The 22454-nt window shown below is 43.4% G+C and overlaps 4 protein-coding genes across 5 annotated transcripts; 2 read left to right on the forward strand and 2 right to left on the reverse strand.

The window, feature by feature from the left end:
- The first annotated feature begins 114 nt into the window (after positions 1-114).
- gp9 (glycoprotein IX platelet) lies at positions 115-1682 on the forward strand. Of its 2 annotated transcripts, none has more exons than XM_084681118.1 (2): positions 115-358; positions 732-1682. In XM_084681118.1, exons 1-2 carry the CDS (start codon positions 318-320, stop codon positions 1420-1422), a joined length of 732 nt encoding a protein of 243 aa, XP_084537244.1. In that variant the 5' UTR covers positions 115-317; the 3' UTR covers positions 1423-1682. The 2 variants fall into 2 exon arrangements, with proteins under 2 accessions (XP_084537244.1, XP_084537243.1); XM_084681117.1 differs by having other exon boundaries at positions 117-358; positions 681-1682.
- Positions 1683-1803: 121 nt separating this feature from the next.
- Positions 1804-5849, reverse strand: LOC146252044 (haloacid dehalogenase-like hydrolase domain-containing 5). The gene is made up of 8 exons (XM_084681116.1): positions 5253-5849; positions 4410-4613; positions 4204-4316; positions 4014-4107; positions 3867-3900; positions 3578-3752; positions 3265-3453; positions 1804-3045 (listed from the first exon to the last, which is right to left on the reverse strand). The coding sequence occupies exons 1-8, from the start codon at positions 5370-5372 to the stop codon at positions 2649-2651; spliced, it is 1326 nt and encodes a 441-aa protein (XP_084537242.1). The 5' UTR covers positions 5373-5849; the 3' UTR covers positions 1804-2648.
- A 272-nt stretch (positions 5850-6121) lies between these two features.
- Positions 6122-9583, reverse strand: cnbpa (CCHC-type zinc finger, nucleic acid binding protein a). Its single transcript, XM_084681119.1, has 5 exons — positions 9452-9583; positions 7929-8046; positions 7708-7773; positions 7269-7467; positions 6122-7103 (listed from the first exon to the last, which is right to left on the reverse strand). The coding sequence occupies exons 2-5, from the start codon at positions 8041-8043 to the stop codon at positions 6986-6988; spliced, it is 498 nt and encodes a 165-aa protein (XP_084537245.1). The 5' UTR covers positions 8044-8046; positions 9452-9583; the 3' UTR covers positions 6122-6985.
- A 2559-nt stretch (positions 9584-12142) lies between these two features.
- raf1a (Raf-1 proto-oncogene, serine/threonine kinase a) lies at positions 12143-22028 on the forward strand. The gene is made up of 18 exons (XM_084681115.1): positions 12143-12603; positions 14096-14322; positions 14445-14557; positions 14672-14774; positions 14861-15018; positions 15565-15657; positions 16942-17095; positions 17610-17726; positions 17890-17914; positions 18040-18155; positions 18321-18438; positions 18595-18679; positions 18843-19019; positions 19127-19173; positions 19320-19438; positions 19586-19717; positions 20525-20659; positions 20780-22028. The coding sequence occupies exons 2-18, from the start codon at positions 14122-14124 to the stop codon at positions 20918-20920; spliced, it is 2034 nt and encodes a 677-aa protein (XP_084537241.1). The 5' UTR covers positions 12143-12603; positions 14096-14121; the 3' UTR covers positions 20921-22028.
- Positions 22029-22454: the final 426 nt, after the last annotated feature.

A 22454-nucleotide genomic window follows, 5' to 3' on the forward strand; every position in this document is an offset into this window, starting at 1 on the left:
CAATTTATGTTAGCAATGTAGGCCTGCAGTGCCACACAGACTCACCCATATGCCTCTACCCCTTTGTGGCAGATATACTCTTATCTTCTCCCTCCAGTGGTAGTTTTACGTGTCACATGGCCCCAAAACGGCCTCTCAATGGTGCAATTGACATGCTTTGCTGCTGTTACATAAGTGCAAATGATCATTTTTAGATTTTACAAACACGTCCGGTACTAAATGGACGCTTGTGAATGCCTGAAAAGACCTCTCGTGGAATAGCACAGATTGACCTATGGACAGGGGATTTACAGAAAAAAGGCCTTGAAGATGAGTGAATGTACATACACAACCTTCAACGTTGGCTTGACACTAAAAGGTAGGCCTAACTTTAGAAATTTAGATTCTGGCTACACACTGAAAGGTAATCCTCAATGGGCCTCAAGTAACTCAGTGTCCCAGAAAAACAATTGTTATTGATTTGTGGCTGTGTACTCATTACAAAATATTGCACTTGTTTGCATCTTTGTTACATTGTTTTGGGCAACAATCCTGAAAATACTTTTTACTTTAATGGAAAGCACCTCACATATTGTAATAATACATTTAATTAGTGTAAAACTTTGCAACCAAAACAAGTATTTGGTTAAAAAAATCAAAAAAATAATTTAACATGTATTTCTGAATAAATCTTCTTTTAGTATGCTTCTGGGTTCTTGTCTAGTCATCCTCCTCCTTCTGGATACATCCAGTGCACAGACTGTCCCCAAGCCCTGTCACTGTTCAGCCCAGGTCTCAGGACTCCAGGTCAACTGCAGCTCCCTGGGCCTCATTGAGGTACCTCCTCTCCCCACAGACACAACTGAGCTGCACCTCCAGGACAACCAGGTTACCACGGTGCCCCCAGGGCACTTTGACAGGCTGCCTCTCCTGAGGAGGGTCACCCTGTCTGGGAATCCCTTCCACTGTGACTGTGGGATCCAGTACCTGAGGGTGTGGCTGCAGAGGAATAGGGCAGCTGTGTCTAGGGTGCCCACCTGTGTCAGTCCCAGGGCTGTGGCACACACAGCCATCACTGCCCTTAGTGATGCCCACTTCTCTTCCTGTGGTCAGCAGAGATGTACTGGAGGCCTCTATAACAGCCTGGTAGGGGGGATGCTCTGTGGCCTCATTGCCCTGCTGCTGTGGGGTTTAAGGCTGGCCAAACACTCTACCTTCATCCTGGAAATAGACGAGCCACAGACAGACTTTGAGGCTCAATCGTTACACTCTCACAGACCCAAGCACAGGAGAAGGTGCCGGAGCATGCTATCAGAGAGCAGTGGGACTTCTGCCAACATTACCTGGATAGATGATTTAGAGACGGCTCGGATTAACATAGAGTTTTTACCCCAGATAATGAATGGCTTGCGTGAGAACAACATAAAGATAAAGGCCACCTGAGGTTTGTGTACCTGTGTGACTAAGAACTATGGACGACACTACCTACATGCTGACGAATGGGTTTTTAATGCTATAAGAAAGTTTGAATTCTTAAAGACTATAATTACATTTGTTGTGAATTGACTTTTAGTCTGCCCTGTACAGTAATGCATGTCTTGTTATCATTCGTGACATATTGGTTCTTTTGTTTCTGTCTGTTGTCATACAATTCATGGGAATGAGAAGATTCTTACCACAAACAGAAGTTTATGTCAGGGCTTTATTTTTTATAAGGGAGTTATTTGTGTGCATGTAAACTAACATATGCTCTTTCCAGGCAATATTGAGCTCTTAAAATATGAAATGCAACTGAAAGACACAAGTAATCAACCAATGGAAAAATAGCTTTTGTTATATTTATATCTTTCATATAAATATAAATGGCTAGTTACAGTTTGTTGTATGCATATGAAAAGAAATGCATACAATTAAGGGTAGGATGAACAGCCCTGCAAGATATGGTAACATTAAATGAACATTTTTTTCTGTGCAAAAACTCATGAAATAGTTACACATGTAGGTAAATAGACAATTTAGACAGCACTGTCAAAGGACCATACTGCACTCTAAATAATATGTTCTTATGTTCTCACAGTGCAAATTTGCAATCTAATGAAATGCATGCATAGAAAAAAAACAAGTTAAATGCATAATGTTTAAAGAAAAAACATTTGGACAAATGTAAAATATAAAATGAATACGATGGAAAACATAGGTAACATAACTGTAATAATAAATAAAGGATGGGTGGACCAGCTAAAATGTTATAATGCACAAGAAAATACTTAATTACATCAAATAAGGCATTCTTTAAATGTAATTGTCATTGCTTAGAATTTGGGTAATTGTGCTGACTCAATCAAAACCATCTATAAAACAACATAACAGAGAAAAAAACTGTTCTGTCTCAGCTGTCAAGTACTTGTTACAATGTTATGATTTGAACATGACCTTTATGAAGTTACTTCAATGCCCTGACTTATAAACACTGTCCACAGTGTTGGATTTATCACAAGTAACTCGATAAAAGTGGTATTTTTCAGTGGAGAACTGAGAGGGATATTTTCTAGAACTATCTATCTCCAAACAACTATCCCTCTAATACTAACTTTCCCTTGCACCTAACCACCTCAGTCTGATAGAACCCAAGACTATTTCAAAGGGTTTTTGGAAGATGACATCATGAACTACAGAGGAACAAACTTCTCTTGCTCAAAGATGAGATCCACGGCATCGTCGACATCCTGCACAATGTGGCCTGGCTCCACCAGTGCAGGGTCGAAACGGAAGTCACGGTGCCCGTGAAACACAGTCTCCTTGATACACTGGTTAGCATCTGTGGGCACCTCTGTGTGTGGGTTGTAAACCCCTGTGCACACCAGGATGGACTTGCAGGAAGTGGCTAAGGGGGGAGCGAGCTCCCCCTCCCACGCGTTGTCCACCTCCACCTCTTCAGGCAGGGTTGTGCTGGCGCCAGCGGCGGATGCCATCTTGGCCATTGCTTTGGACTTCTTCTTGGCTGTCCTCTCCTCCAAGTAGCGGTTGTAGAGGTTGGCACCGTATATGTCAGTCATGAGGTTGTCACTGGGGAAAGGACAGAAAGATGGAGAGTGAATGACAGGCATGGGGGGGAAAATGGGTTAGGACATACCACAACATTCTAGTGCTGCCCTCATTGTGCATTATGCATCACTTTATGAAGCTTTGAAAACATTCTCCACTCATATGTCAACTCTCTAACTCTCAATAACATTATGTTGCTTGGGAATCATCTCAATTGATGTTGCGTTATGTCCAACCTACCCTATAGCATAGAGGGAAGTGATGGGCAATCTCCATTGCTTCTCCACAGCCAGGCCCCTGATGAGATATTCTGCAAAGTGGTAGGTCAGCTCACTGGGTTTCCCCATCAGAGCCTCGTACTTTAATTCTTTACCTGTGATCTTCTTGTAAATGTTCTCTAGGCACACTAGAAAAGTCCCATGACCAAACCTGCATTCAAAAGAACAAAATAAAAAACTTTAAAGCCACACATTAAGCTAAGAACAGGAAATAAACACAGCTGTTCTGTTGCTTTTGACTAATTTCCATGACAGTATTGAGCTATGTTGGTTACCGTGGAGAATGTGCCTCAGCCATCCACATGAGGTCCATGTTGCAGGCCAGCAGAGGGAGGTGGGGCAGCTTCTGGGGCTGGTGGGTACTACCCAGGTTCCCATTGGTCAACAAGATGTCAACAATTAGCTGCAGGTTAGTCTCCCATCGAATGGGCTCGCCAAAGAGAATCACAGCTGCATGAAGAGATATATATGACAGATTTTATAGGATAAGCTATGAAGTCAGGAAACATTGCTGTGACGGTTTAAGAAAAAGAAAAAAACGTTAAAACAAATCACAGTGCTTACCCTCTATGTTTGGAAGGTTGACAATGGAGGTGGACTAAAAATAAAATAGTTATATTGATATGAATATTGTTACCATGCATTTCTTATTTTACATATTATTATTGTATTTAAGATCAATTCTAATAGTATCTTAGTTTTAAAACTCACAGGAAGTTTAGGTCGTCTGTTATGGTCCACCATGTCCAGCAAAGGGAAGGACTCTCTCAGCGTGTCAATGCCAACCACGTTTTGGAAGCCCAGACTTGCAGCAATTCAAATTAAGGATTATCAAACCAAGTGATAACATTATTACTACAGTTTTCATTATCACAGATCAGGTATACAACAGATAGGATACTTTTTGGCAATGTCCAGGACTGGTCCTTGACCCGACACAAGAACACATCTCTCATGGTACTTTGTGAACATCCTCAGAGGACTATGGGACATAATGACCTGGTCTTGTGTGATCTGAAAACAATTGCAGATTGTTTAGGACAAATGTGGGACTAGGCCATCATATTTAGTAGAGCAGATCTATAGAATCAATTATAGGAAACTTACAGGCACTCCAAGAATGTGGGAGAGCTGATCTGCTTTAGTTTGTCGAAGGCAGTTCCCCGCATTCGTGACAAACACAACTGGCACCACAAATTGTCCCTGAGAATTCACCAGTTTTTGAAAGGCCTTTTTGGCAGCAGGAATAGGAGTTTTTCCTCTGACAAGCACCCCATCAATGTCGAAAAGCAGGCCAAAGCCAGGCTGTGGCTAAAAAGAACCAGAAGAGAACCATGGGAAGATAAGCATTCATGTTATTTCCTGGATATTCTGATTTTAAGTTATTCAAATAAAAAATACAAACAACTCAACATTAGGAAACAATCACTGACACACAATGAACCTATGTTGTTCTGGAGCTTGAAGCTTAATGTGATCATTCAAGACACCTGGTCCCATTGCTGACCTGATGCAGCAAAAGCCTGCAATATTGATGACAGACTGGGTGACAGAGATTGCTCAAATAGCACAAACTAACATCATTATGGCCATTTAATAAAACAAATATATATGTTACCAAGCCCATGGGTTGATTACCTAATGGTGAAATAAAAATGATAACGTGATGTGGTGAATGAAAAATGATAGGCCTAATAAACATCTGAAATATTGTTAACTTTATTAGGCCCCTGCGTTGTTATAGGGAAAATGTGTGATGTGTTATAGGCTATGGGTAAATAGGTTACATTGAATTAACATCTCAGAAAGGCACCGGAAAATGAGACGTTACCCATTTACTGATACGGAAACCGTGAATGAAAAAGGTAGGCCTATCAATTGACACAACGCAAGGCAACAATGTATCAACTGATAGAGGGATTTAATCAACAGCTGCATTTCGAATCGTACCTTGCCATCAGACACGGTTCCGCAAAACCCGCACTGAGAACCGGCAAATCCAGCATTTCGCTTGCCTTGTAGGTTACTTAAGGTGTAAAACGCCCGGTAAAATGGCAGGAGTCCCTTCATCCCCCTTTTTAGCTATACCGGCTATCTAAATAAAACAAAGCCCCGGACAAGGGGAGCCGGCTTAGCCTACGCAGGCGGTTCGGTACTTGTTTTTCCACGATTTTCTCTCATAAATATTCTCTCCGGCTCAGGCTAGATGACGACACATGAGGAGTGGGAGGTCCTTGAGAATTCTACTTTACCGACAAGAAGGGGGTTGAGCAGTGGCTGCGCTGCAACTACAGCTCCCGCTGCCATTTTGAACATCAGGTTGAACGCATTGTGCTATGTAGGCCAACAGTAGACTACAAGCAAATATGTTATACAGTTACGATGCAGTTTGATTGAAAACGATCGTCTGGCTTTCGTGTTGGTACTTAATAGCTACTGTTAAATAGTAGTGGCAAAAATAACATCCATAATGCTCTGCCAAAAATATCCTTTGTCCATGTGGACAAATATCCCTTTCATTATTGACGTGGCTGCACATTTTACAGCCAGAGCTGAGGGGCAAGAGAACTGTCTTTTTATAGTCAAGCTAAATATAGACTGCGAATGCCACCAACAGGGATCTTGAAATGGGAATCTGAGCCAATAGGTTAAATAGAAAAGCATCCCCTTGGGTAGTTTGGTACAACTCGATCTATTTAAGGAGTGAACATGAGTGTGACATCCATAATGTTAGAATGCTTGAAATAAATTATTTAATATCAAAAACAAGTGTGTAAAACCTTAATGTTAATAATATACAGAAATGCAATGACAAAAACAAGCTTCCTCCCCGTGCTCCTCCAACTTTATTGATAGTTTAAAATTACATTTCTATGTTCTAGGACTTCAGTTGCATTTTCCTTCCGACTTAAAAACTGAGTACAAGCAAATGGTATTTTTACAGTAGTCTAAGTGATATTGTACAAAAATAACATTTGATTTCTGTGAAAACATTCTCCATTCCCAAATAACTGCTAATTCTGCTGATCTGTTCTTGATGCTAATTTTCTCCAAGGTACTTTCCCAAAAAGGTTTAAAGAAACCTCTACCGTGGACTAAATTACGGATACTCCATTCAATTGTAAACAGATTCTTATAAAAGAACATAAGATTCTTTTTATTCCTCCAAAATTTAACTTTGTCATAACATGTAGTTTGTTATCGCCCACATAGCTGCTTGTAGGGCCCAGATGCATCATGTTGTGAACGTTTCCCCTGTCATACTCTCTTGGTCAACTCGTATGTTATCCCACTAAAACAAACCAAAATAACCTTACATGGAAGTTCAGGTTTCCATTTACTCCCTTCTTACTTCTCATCTTACTGAGACTCACTTCCACAAGCCCAGAGGTCCTATATATCCCATATGTTTAGTCCCATTCATTTATCTCTGATCACCAGTGGCTTGGAAAGGGGGTTCTTTAACAAAGCATTATACATTACACCGCTACCAAACTAAACAAACATTTTTGTATTGAATGCAGAAAGATATTTTCACCCCTTTCATCATATTACATGTCGAGAGGCTCACTGGCCTGGGACTAGCCTCTGTCTGCCAACCTTTGGCCAGTGAAGAGGATTCAGAGAAAATAATACAACCAACCATCAATCAGAAAAAAAGGAGGGGCAACAAAGGGCACTGATTATGCGGTGGCTTCAATGGTGCATTCCTTTGCCAGGTGGCCAGTCTTGCCACAGTTGTAGCAGTTCATCTCATTGGATTTGCTGCAATGCACGGCAACATGACCAATCTCTCCACACCTGAAAACAAAATATAAAAATTATCTGTTGGACAATGGACCAGTGGATCTCAGTCAATATACATGTGTTAGTATAAGGAAACTTGAGGCAAACATGGCTGTGCATTTGTAGCCAATGCCACCCCCCCAAAGGATTTTAAGGCACCACAAATAATGCATAGCTCACCTGTAACATTTCACTTTATCACAGAGTTTCTGGATGTGACCGAAGCCCCCGCAGGAGTAGCACTTCTGCTCGTTGGCGTGGTCACAGTCGCGGGCCACGTGGCCGGCCTTGCCACAGCTGTAGCACACCTGCTCCCTCTCCTTCTTGGGTTCCTTGCAGTCCCGAGAGATATGGCCAGTCCTGTGGCAGTTGTAGCAGGCTAAGCAGCAGAACAAATTTATTATTATTCAATGTTCAGAACAGTTTCTGCTCTTAAATGTTGTGTCGTGCATTGCTAGTCTTGTAAACTACAGTGATTATTTCACTAGTGGTACTTCTGCCATTTAGTAAACATTAGCAGTACCATGGTAAAATGTCAAGTTTAGGTCAAGTCATGTTTACAAACTAGTTGCAAGTACCTGCACTTAGCATTCAACGATTCAACAAGGTATATTCTCACCATCCTCGCTCTGTTCACAGTCCCGGGCCATGTGGCCTTGCTCTCCACATCGGTAGCAGAACTGGTCTGCAAACATACAGAAATCCCATGTTTTAGTGCTCATGGACACTGAGCTGCCATTAAGGACACCAAGCTGTCACAATCCTGGTTTATAATACATTTCTTGAACCATGCAATGTGTCGAATTCACAAGGGGTGTGGCACTGAAAAACATCTAGTACCCTTTCCACGTCCTCGGCCCCTGCCACGGCCACGCCCCCCAGCATTAGGACAGTTTTTGATCCAATGCCCAGAGCGGCCACATCCAAAGCACTCACTGCTGCTGCTCATGTCCATTATCTATGGACAAACAATTGACAGAAGGCAGTTAAAAACACAATTCAATATGGTTTCCAAATGAAGGAGTAGAGGTGAACTCAATTAAAAGTGAAATCAAATCAGATTAACAGCATGATTCAATGTTTAGGAAATGGTAGATTGTTGACCTATACAACTATGGGGTGTCAATAGACTAAAAGGAAGCACTAGCCAGAATGAACCAAATAGGCCTACTTAACTACCAGTGCGATTAACTGGTAGTTATGTAGATGCACACGCCTTGGGAATATGAATCTACTGGGGACTGTACTACTACTCGAGCAAAAGGTTCACCTTACTAGCAAATGACGGTAGCCATCTACGAATCTGCTATTTAGTTAACTAAGTCTGAAGCAAGTAGCCAGCTACAATCGCTACCTCTTCACTTACATAAACTTTGCAGTGAAATCATGGCGATTCTTCTTTCCCCAGTGTTTGCTGACGATGCTACAGACGGTAAATCGCGCAAAAAACCGGCTAGATTAATAAGTAACCAGGCAGTAAGCAGGGCAGGAATATCAGATAGGTAAGCACGTTACATTGTAATTGGTTGGACTTGGCTTGCTAGTCTAACGAACTGTCTTGGCTAGCAGACTAGCTGATATTCTCAGTTTTCGATTTAGCGAGCTAATATAATCAAAATTACAATACACCTGGTCTCAAAGTTCACCCTCTTTTACGCAATGCAAATGGCTTGCCAACACTTGACGCCTTGAGTACAGTAGTTAGTTAAAGTTCGTGCCTAGCTAGCTAGATAGACTGCATGCGGGCTACAAGGCCAGTCTGTCGCAAGCTAGCGTGGCTAGCAATGCAACACATGTGACGTTCAGCGGCAATTGATTTAGTACTGCTAGTAATTTCCAGATTTGTACCAGTAAATTTTTGGAGCCATTTAATTATGCTCCGGCATCATATTTCTAAAATAAATTCACGTAGAAGTAGAAAGACTTCGTCGACAAGACAAAACATCAGTGGAGGCTTTTTGGCCTTGTCACGTTGAGGTGCAGCTGCTTTCTCAACCCAACAACAGTTAGCCTAAGCTAGGCAGCTAGCGCGAGTTGGCTAGTGTGGTAGGGTTCCAGGCCGCATCGACGGCCATTCAAAGTTTCATTTTACAGTTAGGCTGCTGCACTTTAATGGGGGAAAAAATCGCCTCCTCCGAATAAACATCTTCTCTGCGATTTTCTTGTAAAATACACGAATATGCGATTTTCCCGAATCCCGCGCAGATTGCACGTATTGAACAGGCCAAAAACCAATCCCGTTAAATGGCATCAGCAAATCACAAAATTAGGCATCTTAAAACCACCGTTTGATGGACTTCTAACACGTTGATATTTCAGTCACTAACTATGTGCAGTCTTAAATAAACACATTAATTGCTTACCTTAGTTAGCTACCTAGCTACTGTTAGGTGATTCTTAGCTGTTACGCCTCCTCTCTCCGCTGCGCGACATGCGGTGTGAACACGAGTTTCAGGGAGGAGTGTCATTACATCAAGTAAAATTCACTTGGGCGCAATCTGTTTCTATAGCCAATCATATACGAGAGAATCTGGGAACCGCCTCCATGATTGGGCGAATCAGTAAACAAGAATGTCATCATATCCTGTCCACGACAGAAACTGCCGAATGCGGGCTCCCTGGAAGGTGAGGGTTGAATCTAAATGTTTATCGGCCTTACGTTTTGAAGCTATGATTTTCCTACACATTGACATATATATCATAGAGGACCTAAAATGTTCATTTTAGTGAGCAAATAGATACGCAAGGAATGCCAGAAATGTGCATTTCATCAGAACGTTATGCAGTGTAGTAGCCTACCTTGTTTAATTGCTAGCATAACTGCTCACTCAGTAGTACATTGTAGCCCTCTCATTGTAATGTAGCCTACACTTTTTAATCTAGTTTTTTAGTACCAGATACACCTGGATAAAAATGTATTGCATTATGGCATACATTTTCATTCAAAAACACATCACGTAAGCCTGTTGGTCTTACACGAGCTATATCGATTTGGTCCCCTTCATAATAATTTGGCCTTACTTTTATCAGACAGTATTCCAAAGTTTCTGGATTTGTTTCTACTGTGTATTGCACAAACAAGTTTTACTACCACTGAAGTTGTCACTATGAACATAACTCATGTACTATTTTAATTTTCCCCTCTAACAATTGTCTCACTTTAATAAAAAACAACATTGTGTGGATTGGGGATATGGTTCAAAGGTCATTATGAACAGCCTCAACAACTGAAGAGAGATAGTTAAAATTAATTTGTGATGATGTGACCATTGGAACCACTCTCCCAATTCATTTTGGTTACAGGTTGATTGAGAGAACTTCTATGTTTGTAATAGCAAAACGTAGGCCTACTTGAATAATTCATAGTAAAAGCCATTCCCTTTGTGGGCCAACCAATATGAGGATGTGCCCCTTGAAGTAACCCTCAAGTCTATACAGTATCTTTTTCTAACTAAAAGGATGCCATATTCTTATAGAGGGGGGCATTAAACATTACTGTATAGGCTTGTAATGGCACAAGTTGGTTTGGGTTGTCTGTGACATTAATCTAAAGAGAAAACGCAGTCCAAATGCATTCTGATGCGACAACAGTGTTTCTGTAAGATTGTTGAGCTGATTGTCTATAGCTTCAGTTCCGAAAAACACAAGTTTAGGTCTAAATATACAGAACCATTTTCATAAAATAGATTGCATCACGTTTTGGGCACCAGATCAGTGGAATATCAAAGCATGGAGGTTTTAAGCATCTGCTGAGTGCTTATGTTCAGATCAATAAGTGGGAAAGATGCAATCATCATTTTCTTAAGGTGACTTTCATTGTTGCAAATCAAGGAACATATGTCCACAATTTCCGAGAATTATAATGGTCTCTGACACCTTCTACTATACTTATTATACATCGGTTCTTATAATTTTGGTGGGATGCAGACCAATTTATAAATAATAGTGCATTACACGATGATCATATTCATAAATATTGCAAGTGATGTTTCATGGAGTACCTTAAGAGTAAACAGCTAAAGAACAACCCCGCCCTCTTCTTCTCTATACTGTACATGTACAGTATTTGGTCTACTGCTTTTTGGCATTAGGATTATTACAAGCCACGACTAGTATAAAAATTGAAATAGGGATGTAACATGGATGGTGACAAATGTGATGGTTTGACAGGACGCAGTATGATCATCATAGCATCTGGATAAGAATGCATTTAGCTTTGTATAATCAGGCTTACACCATACAGAGGAGGGGAATGTGATGTAGCTGAAAAGTGCAAGCTAACTGTCTTCCTTCTACTCAAGCCTGTCTCATTGATAAGATCCTTGAGATTGTCACCATTTGTGGGCATTTCATTTGTCCTCAGCCTGGAATACTAAAGATGGTAAACACATGGTGAGTGGTTTAATATGGGTAATATTGTTCCTTTGGGTCATAATTAATTTGGAATGTATTTTCTATGTCCTGTCCAATGGGGAATCATTTGTCATATGAAAATGTTTTGGAAGATTAAGTCGCATACACATATATCATATATCGATATTGCGTCCAACATAATGGGGATTCTTAAGTGGCAATGTTCTGAAAAGCTTTATCTTACAATGAAGTTTGCAGGAAAAAATCCACAGTTGCTGCACTCTTGTTCTTCACCAGAGGATGGTGCACTTGTGATTATTTTGATGCCGATTCTGCTATTGAACAATTCACAATGGAACTATAGTTCATGTATTTATTTATACCAAAACCATCATATCTATATTTAATTTATGAAAGATATAACCCAACTTTGCTCATTTAAGTCCGTCTACTGTATTAGTGCATAAAATATACCATCAAAGCGTTGACTAAATGTAACTATTGATTACATGATTGATTACAACTATGATTTTGCTATATGGGCCGTGTAGTCTGATAAATAGCACTGTCCTGTTTGTCGCTGGGGTATGTCTTCTTTTTGTTCAGATTTTTCCAACAGAAAATATAATGCTTAGTGGAGTGGGTGGGCTCAGTGGGCTCAACTTGAGTTCTCATGGGCTGTGTGTATAGTTGCAACTCGTTGTGACTGCGAGGTCCTGTTTCAATCACTGGCGTCAGACAGGCGCACGGCAAGAATTCAAGCCCGTTCACCTTCTCTGTGCATATCGTAAATATTGATTGGAATGCGACCAGAATTTTTGCACTTTTAATTCTTGACCACAACAGCGTAATCTGCGTGTGTCTTTCACATACCCAGGGACTTTGGGAACGTCCATCGCTATGCCTGTATTACTTTTTCCGTTCGGATCAAATGAAAGACACTCTGAAAGGGAATGTTAATTATACTCATTTGAGTTTCACGACATATACTCATTTTTGCACTGGAATGGTGCGATACATGGATCTATAAACCGTTCCATAGCTTCACACATTTTGCTTTGATCATATTTCTTTTTTTCTGAATGTGTTGCAAATATGATGATGTCATTGGCTTCACTTTTCCTCAAGTTATGGCGGAGCTGAGGTTTTCTAACTTTCTTTGGTAAGTAGGCTCTCATAGTGCTTTTTATTTAATGACCGTTGGTCAATGATACCATATCTCTATGGCCGCTATATAATCGCAATATAAGAGTTAGTTTTTTAAAATCATAAATAAAAGGTTGGAAGCTGATGTTGCGTTTGGATTGTTAGAAAAGGGCCCAAACAAGCAATTGTAGATTCTACATAACGTTGCATGTTTTACAAAACGGTTTTATCGTAAAAAATAATTAAGTTGTGCTTTGTACTGTAGGAATTATGAAATTATACTCGTTGTTTTATCTTCTTGCAACCAATGCAACAAGTTTGAAGTATAGGCTATATTTGACAAACCAGCCTATTTTCCTGCCTGTAAAGCTGATAAGCAATACGCAACTGCTTCACTCAATACGTTTTGATGTTCGAGTCACTGAATGATTCGATATTGTGGTGATGATGGTGCTGCTGACAATCGCCAATATACAGACACAATAATGTAGATATGTTCAGGCCAGTCAATAGTCTACATGAGAAGCTTTCCATTGTTGACCAGATGAATCAGTTTTTACTGACCACAGTAGTGTTTCACATTGATGTTCATGCAGGTTGTTGTCTAACCAAACATAATAAACACTACCACCAAAGTCATGCTGGCCTCTACTACTCTGGGTCTATGGTATACCTATATAGGCCTAGTTAGTGCATCATTACTGAGCTGTCCTATACCTTGTCTCTGTTGGGACATATGGACTTTGTGGGTTTAAAGTTAACCACAAACATCAGTAAATCATCTATGTATGGTCATTGTGTAAAACACTTCTACTGTGTCAGAGAGAGAAAAAGAGAGAGGGAGTGTGCTGTATTTGTATTGAAAACATATCTGGGAGCACAGACTCAGCCTATTTGTGGTTAGGGCTGGCAAACTTAACTGTTATAAACTGTATTGTTTATAAGGTTCCCAGTGATTAGCAGAATACAATGCATAATGCCTTCAATTTGATCAAGGATGATGACCTTTGGGAAAGCACATGCTTTATGACCGGTTTATATCTGTATCAAAGTGAACGAACGTTTGTGTTTTGTGGCTTGTCCCTCAGACTAGCAGGCCAGTTGGAAGTGCATCCAATAAAAGCATGGTTGACCTCGGGTGAGGCATGAGATTCTCTTGGTCTGACTGGATTAGTTTATGTCCACACTCCTCACAGTATTATGGCTCCTCCCTCCATACACCAAGTAGGCGGGTGAAATCTGCAAATGTTTCTTTTTGCTTCAGAAAGCTTTGTATGTATACTCTGTATAGTGTGGGCTTTAACTGGAGTTCAGCTCTGACATTATAGGCTATATGAGACACTTGGACTTGACTAACGAGACACTAGGATTTTGCAGATTCTGCAGTTCTGAGTTGCAACGCCGCGGTAATGCTCAGGTGGTTGGCTCGTGGGAAAATGTTGGCAGTCTTTGCAACAGAGAAATGTGTTCACTGTCGCCTTTCTCTATCTCTTTCCTCGTTGTTACAGACCAGTGAGAACACTTGCCTTTGCTAATGGAGCACCTCCAGGGAGCGTGGAAGAGCCTTAACAACGGCTTTGGCCTTAAGGACTCGGTGTTTGAAGGGCCCTGCCTCTCGCCCACCATGGTCCAGGGATTCCCCTACCAGCGGCGCTCCTCAGATGATAGCAAGGCGCCCGACTCCAAGGCGAGCAGCACCATCCGAGTCTACCTCCCCAACCAGCAGCGCACTGTGGTGAGCTCACCAGGCAGGATAGGCCAGCCGAAGCAACAAGGCTGATACAGAGCCTACTGGGCATCCTGAAATAGCTTAGAAATTCTGACATAGCTGTGTTATTCTGCCCCTTCCCCTTCCAGGTCAACGTGCGAGCAGGTATGACCCTGCACAGCTGCTTGATCAAAGCCCTTAAGGTTCGGGGGCTGCAGCCAGAGTGCTGTGCTGTCTTCAGACTGCACCATGGACAAAGGAGGTGAGACTTGGCCTTGTGCTTGTGTAGACTCGGGGACGTAACTGTCCAGTAGGTCTATAAACAAAACCACTTAATATGCTCCAATTGGACACTTGTTTCTGTCTTCTTTTGCAGTAAAAAGTTGCGAATGGATTGGAACACTGATTCTACCTCACTCATTGGGGAAGAACTGCTGGTGGAGGTTTTAGATCACGTACCACTGACAACGCACAATTTTGTATGTATCTGAAGTTACTGTAAAGAATGTACCCAGTCAAATTCCTGCTTGGAAAATCAACAAATGAATTCCTAATCATCTTTCAGGTTCGGAAAACATTTCTGAAGTTGGCTTTCTGCGATATTTGCCAGAAGTTCCTTCTGAACGGTTTCCGCTGCCAAACATGCGGCTACAAATTCCATGAGCATTGCAGCACCAAAGTGCCCACAATGTGCGTGGACTGGAGCAACATCAGACAACTCTTGTAAGGCTCTTATACTGCATTCAGAGAAGATCTACTAATCCCTATTTTCTTTGTTGAACAATGATGTGGTCTTTATGAAAAAAGTCTGTGTCAATTGCAGTCACAACATTGCACCCACATCTTGTTAGAGCAGGGGTAGGCAACCCTGGTCCTAGAGAGCCGCTGTCCTGCATGTTTTAGATGTTTCCCTGCTCCAGCACACCTGATTCAAATGAATGGGTGGTTATCAAGCTCTGTGGAAGCCGGGTAATGACCATTTATTTGAATCAGGTGTGCTGGAGCAGGGAAACACCTAAAACATGCAGGACAGCGGCTCTCTAGGACCAGGGTTGCCTACCCCTGTGTTAGAGTGTAACTGAATGTGTTTGTCCTTACGTAGCAATACAGTTAAGTGGATCATGTAAAATGTACAGACATACTTTGATGGTGACAGCAGGCTCGCATGATTGGGTCTGCTGTTTGACTGCTTCCTTTCACTCACACATATCATTCTGCCTACTTGCCTTCAGAACAGAGCATTGATTCGCATGGTTATTCCCTTTGTAGGTTATTCCCAACACCGGGTGAAAGTGGTGGTCCATCCCTTCCTCCCTTGACATCCAGGAGAATGAGAGAGTCCCTGTCCCGCCCCCCCAGCAGGTAAGGTTCCACCCCCTGTTATCAGCCTAAACCTCAGCCCATGACCATCTTCAGCCACGTACAGCTACCACTGGACATTATGGGATGGCTACTCTGAACAAGCAACTTCTGATTTGCAGCCAGCTGTGTCACAATCACGCATATATGTCCCACCACCTTTGGGTTACAGGGTTATGGAGATTATAGGAGAGATTGAGACAAAATGAGGTTGAGTGGAGTTAGTTAGGAGGTGATACTTGACTTACATGTCATAATAACCAGTGTCACTGAATGTCATTTTTGCCTGAAGCTCAGCTGTTGCAGCTGTACTCGGAAAAGCACCTTAAGTTCCTTAAATAGAAACAATTCTGTTTTTGAATAAGTCTTTAGCTTTATAGGGGCTTACCAGTCCAGGGGGCTGATGTAAGGAGAGGCGTGAAAAGAGCCTGTTGTTTCAGCAGCACTTGGAACAGTTAGAAAACACTGCTAACTGTTCTAAGTGCTGACAAATTAGCTCTCACACACAGGATCAAATTGTTCCGTTCAGAGAAATCTCAAATGCTCTTTGGAAACTTAGTCCTGTACTGCCAAAGGAGGGATTTGTACTTATGAAGTGCACTAAACTGTTCTGAGTGTGGTGTAATGTGAGCTCTGTTGATGTATGTCACTCCTACATGGAGAACAGTTTTCAACTGTTACACACAGCACAGAACCTGACGTCTCAGTCAGCTCCAGTGACCCACATCTGCCTCACCATCGCGTCTCATTCTGACTGTAATATGAAGTAATGATGTTAAATGACCTGAATTATTGTGACTGGGTTGAGTTTCTATACTAACTAAACTTTGTGCTGTAGAATCATTTTAGTGCTAGACGGAGGCTGAAAGTGAAATATAGCTACCCAACCACGAGCCAGAAATAAAAGGAGGGGCAGTGTTTTGAAACATAAGCACTGGTATATTCTGTAATATAACTATGCTGGTTTCTAAGTGTGTTGCACTTTGTTTCATTAAATGCACAGGCAAATTTATAATGACCAGAATAGACAGAAGTCATCTTGTTGTTACTTACTTCCTCTTGAGATAACCAATGATCAAGATGGCTATCCTCAAATGTGTATAACAGTCCTCAAATGTGTATAACAGAAACGAAGACTTTCTGTTTCTGAGGCTGGGAACAAAATATGACAAAAATGCAGATAAACTGGCACCCACCCCTGTGAGAATGGGTTGATGAAATTGGAGTTGCAGTGCTGCTGGGTGTTGCCTCTCATTCTCCTCCTGATATTCATCCCATCCCATCCAGTTCCTTGCACCGCTACTCCACCCCTCACGCCATCAACTACACCACGGCCTATCCCCCTACAGGGGGCGCTCTGTCCCAGAGGCAGCGCTCCACCTCCACGCCCAACGTCCACATGGTCAGCACCACCCTGCCCATCGACAGCAGCATGATCGAGGTAACAACACACCAGGAGGGCCCCCAAGGCTCTCCTGGAGGACCAGGCAGCCTGTCTTTAAATAACCCTTCTCTGAGAGTCATCTGGCTCTCTTCCATGCCAGGCATCCCAACCATGCTCCACTGGCTCTGCTCTGTGATCTGCTCTGCCCACTCTCCATTAAGTAATCCACCTGGAATGGGTTCTGCTTGATTTGCATGACTCCCCTGTTTATGTGTGATCTTTGTGTGTGCCATTTCTTTTCGACCGTGTAGCAAACTTCACATCTTTCTGTCTTATCCTGATTTTCCCCTGCTAGTTTGCTTTTGTATACCTCTGTACCTGGGTGTGAATCTAACTGTGCAGGGTTAGAATTGGCACTCCATGTGGAATATTTCCACCTGAAGTTCTTTACACAAACACCCGGGTATGTCTCAGTCTTTCCTCCCTTTCCTTCACTCTTTTTCCCTCTTCCTCTTCTCCTGTCTTCCTTGCCCTTCCCTCCTGTGTGCTCTCTTTTCCTGGCGGAGAGTAGCTAGCCTGCCTGAATGCCTCCCCTAGCTCCTGGTGCCGGAGGTTTTGGCTGAAGAGGAGAGTAGGTATTGTCCGCTTCTCCAACTCTTTAGACGTGCCGTCAGAGAGCCCAGACCAGGTTAGGAAGCCCAGTGACTGAGTGCCGTGTTCACACCAACATGGTACACATTGGAAGAGACTAGTTTCCAGGTTTCTCCTTCCAACAGACCTATCCAACTATGGAATGACAAATAGTGCAGTCTGACCAATCTGACTCATCTTTGTGTTTTGTATTCATCCAGGATGCAATGCGTGGGCCTGACTCGGGTATGTTCTTCACGGTGGCACTGATAGCTAATACATGTGTTCAATACGACCACAGCGACATTTTCCACCTGCACCTCCTACTCTGGTACAAGCCTGTCTGACATACATCCATTTTTATTCTGCAGCAGGGAACTCCCCTAGCCAGAGTCCCACAGAGTGGTCCCAATCCCAGCCCAAAGCCCCTGCGCCCACCCAGCGAGAGAGGGCTCCATCTTTCAACTCTCAGGAGAAAAACAAAATTGTGAGTCATACAACTTCACAATTTGTTTCTTGACTACACTTGTTAAAGTTTGATGTCCATACGGTGTAATAGTAGCCCTATTAAAACAGGCTGATGTCAAACATAAAGTAGGTTCTCTCAGTTGCTTATCATTAGTTGTGTATTATGCTTTCTGTGGTTCCTCAGAGACCAAGGGACAAGCGAGACTCCAGCTACTATTGGGAGATTGAAGCCTCTGAGGTAGTTCTGCACTCTCGCATTGGCTCAGGATCTTTTGGAACTGTCTACAAAGGGAAATGGCACGGTGAGCATGAGCCTACTCTTTAGTTTATACTTGGAGCCAGTCATCTTGAGTTAGCCTCAGCACTATCAGACCAGCATGGCATTGCTGCCCCAGAGTACAGTTGTCTGTTGTGATGTAATGGTATGCTTCTATGACCTGTGTATTGGGTGGTTACAGGGGATGTGGCAGTGAAGATCCTGAAAGTGGTTGACCCCACACCAGAGCAGTTCCAGGCCTTCAGGAACGAGGTGGCTGTCCTGAGGTAAGACCTGGGGGGGGGCTGCAGTCGCCGCCTGCAAGGGAAGATGGCCGTTCCTTTACTGGATTTGTTTACCGCTAATTAATTCTTGACCAATATTTTTTGTTAAGTTGCTATCTCATCTTAGTTTTTTGGACTTCCTTTTCCTTTCCGTGACTGGTTGCAGGAAGACACGACATGTCAACATCCTGTTGTTCATGGGCTACATGACGAAAGACAACCTGGCCATTGTGACCCAGTGGTGTGATGGGAGCAGCCTCTACAAGCACCTGCACGTTCAGGAGACCAACCTCCAGATGTTCCAGCTCATTGATATTGCCAGGCAGACAGCTCAGGGCATGGAGTGAGTCCATACTATTTCACATTCAAACTTGAACAGGGATGGCAGCACCCACTGCGATTTATGCACATTGTGACATTCAACTCATTGAGAATTTGTTTCTTTTTCAGCTATTTGCATGCTAAGAACATCATCCATCGTGACATGAAGTCAAACAGTATCCTTTACTGTCAAGCTCCTTCAGAATGTCTTTGTCGACATCTAAGCCACGCCATGCGCAAACTTGTCAATTGAGAATAAATTAGGCTTGAGAAACATATGTACAACCTGTAGTCCAACTCTGCTTCCTTGACAGCAATGCATATATCTTCTTACATGAAGGCCTTACGGTGAAGATCGGAGACTTTGGTCTGGCCACGGTCAAAGCCAGGTGGAGCGGCTCTCATCAGGTGGAGCAGCCCTCCGGATCCATCCTGTGGATGGTCAGTCAGAGCTCCTGGTCCTAATAAACCCTCAGAGTGAAGCACAACGTCAAAACAAAGCGCCATATTAAGTTCTTGTCATGGACTTCACAAAAACACTCCAGGAAATCACACAGTTTTTGTCTCATTTCTTTCTTGCCTGGCCAGGCTCCTGAAGTGATAAGGATGCAGGACAACAACCCATACAGCTTCCAGTCTGACGTCTACTCCTATGGCGTCGTGATGTACGAGCTGATGACGGGAGAGCTGCCCTACTCCCAGATAGCCAACAGAGACCAGGTAGACCATGGCATGATTCATCGCAGCAGGTGCTGGCCGGGTGGTGGTGATGGGGGGTCTGGGCCACTGGCAGGGTGGTGTTGATGGGGGGTCTGGGCCACTGGCAGGGTGGTGGTGATGGGGGGTCTGGGCCACTGACAGGGTGGTGGTGATTGGGGCTCTGGGCCACTGGCAGGGTGGTGGTGATTGGGGCTCTGGGCCACTGGCAGGGTGGTGGTGATGGGGGCTCTGGGCCACTGGCAGGGTGGTGGTGATTGGGGCTCTGGGCCACTGGCAGGGTGGTGGTGATGGGGGCTCTGGGCCACTGGCAGGGTGGTGGTGATTGGGGCTCTGGGCCACTGGCAGGGTGGTGGTGATGGGGGCTCTGGGCCACTGGCAGGGTGGTGGTGATGGGGGCTCTGGGCCACTGGCAGGGTGGTGGTGATGGGAGGGTTTGGGTCACTGGCAGGGTGGTGGTGATGGGGGGTCTGGGCCACTGGCAGGGTGGTGGTGATGGGGGCTCTGGGCCACTGGCAGGGTGGTGGTGATGGGGGCTCTGGGCCACTGGCAGGGTGGTGGTGATGGGGGGGTTTGGGCCACTGGCAGGGTGGTGGTGATGGGGGCTGTGAGCCACTGGCAGGGTGGTGGTGATGGGGGGGTTTGGGCCACTGGCAGGGTGGTGGTGATGGGGGCTCTGGGCCACTGGCAGGGTGGTGGTGATGGGGGGGGTTTGGGCCACTGGCAGGGTGGTGGTGATGGGGGGTCTGGCCTTAGGTCCTTTGTGTTTGAATCCCTCACGTCTCCGTCTCTTTCTATCTGATGTCACAGATCATCTTCATGGTGGGCCGTGGCTACCTGTCTCCAGACCTCAGTAAGCTCTACAAGGGCTGCCCTAAGGCCATGAAGAGGCTGGTGGCTGACTGCATTAAGAAGATCAAGGATGAGAGGCCACTTTTTCCCCAGGTAGCCCTCTGCTCAGACATGACACACACACACCAAGACTTGATCTACAAACGTGCAGGGGTTAGAAACCCGCTAATGACTACATCTTCTCAATCTCTCATTTGTCTCTGTTTTGACCAGATCCTGTCATCCATTGAGCTCCTGCAGCACTCGCTTCCTAAAATCAACCGAAGTGCCTCTGAGCCCTCACTGCACAGAGCCTCTCATACGGAGGACATCAACGCCTGCACTCTGACCTCCAGCCGACTGCCTGTCTTCTAGCCCAGCTAGCACTGCCTCCTGCCTCTGGCCACCATCAGGCTGCCTGTCTTTTAGCACAGCAAGCACTGCCGCCTGCCTCTTTTGCCTCCTGCCTCTGATAAGACTGCCTTTAGTCTACCACAGAAAGCACTGTGTCCTGTCTCTCCTGCCCCCAGGCATCCATGTAGCCACTATGTAAGGAGAGAGGAATGGGGTGTTTTGACTTTGTGGAAAGAGGCAGTGTATGTTTCTGATCACTGACTGATCTACACCAGTGGAAGATTGATGTAAAACATAGTCATACAAACCAACTCGTGGAACAGTGTAGAGATGAATTCACGTGATGATGTACTACAGAGCCATAGCACTCTCCATTGCTATTATGCGTGCAATGGGCAGAATGGCAATAATGTGATTTGTCAAATATGTAAATATTGAGCAAGCAAAGCTACCTAGAGACAGAGAAGCAGGGTCATTGAAGGAAACTCTCAAGAGAGAAGTGACTCTTCAGTTGGAAAGCACACCCTTCCTTCTGTTCGACTGCCCTCGGTTCTTATGAAGAGGACTGCCGTAGCTTATCGTGCCTGCTTGAAGGAACAAGCCTACAACCCATGCCCTGCACAACTACACCTCCCAGGATTATAAACAAACGATGCAGTCCATTTCTTGCACAGGAGTATTTGATTTTACATTGTCTTAATCAGAACCGTATAGAGATTAAAAATTATTATCATCGTCTTCATATTAATGTCATTGCTTGTTTTCCTATTTTTTCCAGTCTGGAAATGTAGTACATATAGTCAGCAGAGGGCAAGCGTGAGTGATTGAGGGAAAATGTTTTAATTTGCACATTTTAACAAAAGCGATGGCTGTGTTTCTTTAGTCCATTAAATTGATTCATGGCTTGTAGTCAGATCAGTAGCTAATGAACACACAGTTTGATCAGTGTGAGCGGGCCATCGTGAGCTGGATATTGGGCAGTTGTCTTTAATATTTAAGAATGATTTGAAATCTAATTTGTCTGCCACATCTTTTTTTCTGGAGGTTAAACATTTTATTGAAAACTTGAATGTCATTTGTTCCCTATTGTTTTAATAAAGTTAAGTTAAACTCTGATGCATAACTGTCACACTACAGTGTGTCACTCTGCTTTCCGTCAGTAAAATCCCAAAATGTACTGTTAGCAATGAGGTGTTATTTGGACATCCCAGCATTAGGCACTACACACACTAGTCACCTTATTTCATCAAATGCTTCAAAATCCTTGTGTCATTCTTAATGTGTATCACATAAAACCTGAGACAGCTTCTGTTTCATTAGAAGTCAGGATGGCTGTACTGTTGTGGTTCTTGGTCATTTGACCTGGGCTCAGCATGTGACATATTAGCATTTGTAATGGGATTTTTCCCTCATCTCATCCAATTGCTCTGGATAAGAGGGTGTGCTAAATGACTAAATGTAAATTGTGTGTTTCAAAAACCACAGTGAGAGGAAAAATAGCACACTGTCATCAGAAGTTATGAAACACATGGCAAATCCACTCTTATGTGTTTTT

Source organism: Hypomesus nipponensis, chromosome 18 (assembly GCF_054491055.1).
Source record: "Hypomesus nipponensis isolate SF chromosome 18, ASM5449105v1, whole genome shotgun sequence".
NCBI lineage: Eukaryota > Metazoa > Chordata > Actinopteri > Osmeriformes > Osmeridae > Hypomesus > Hypomesus nipponensis.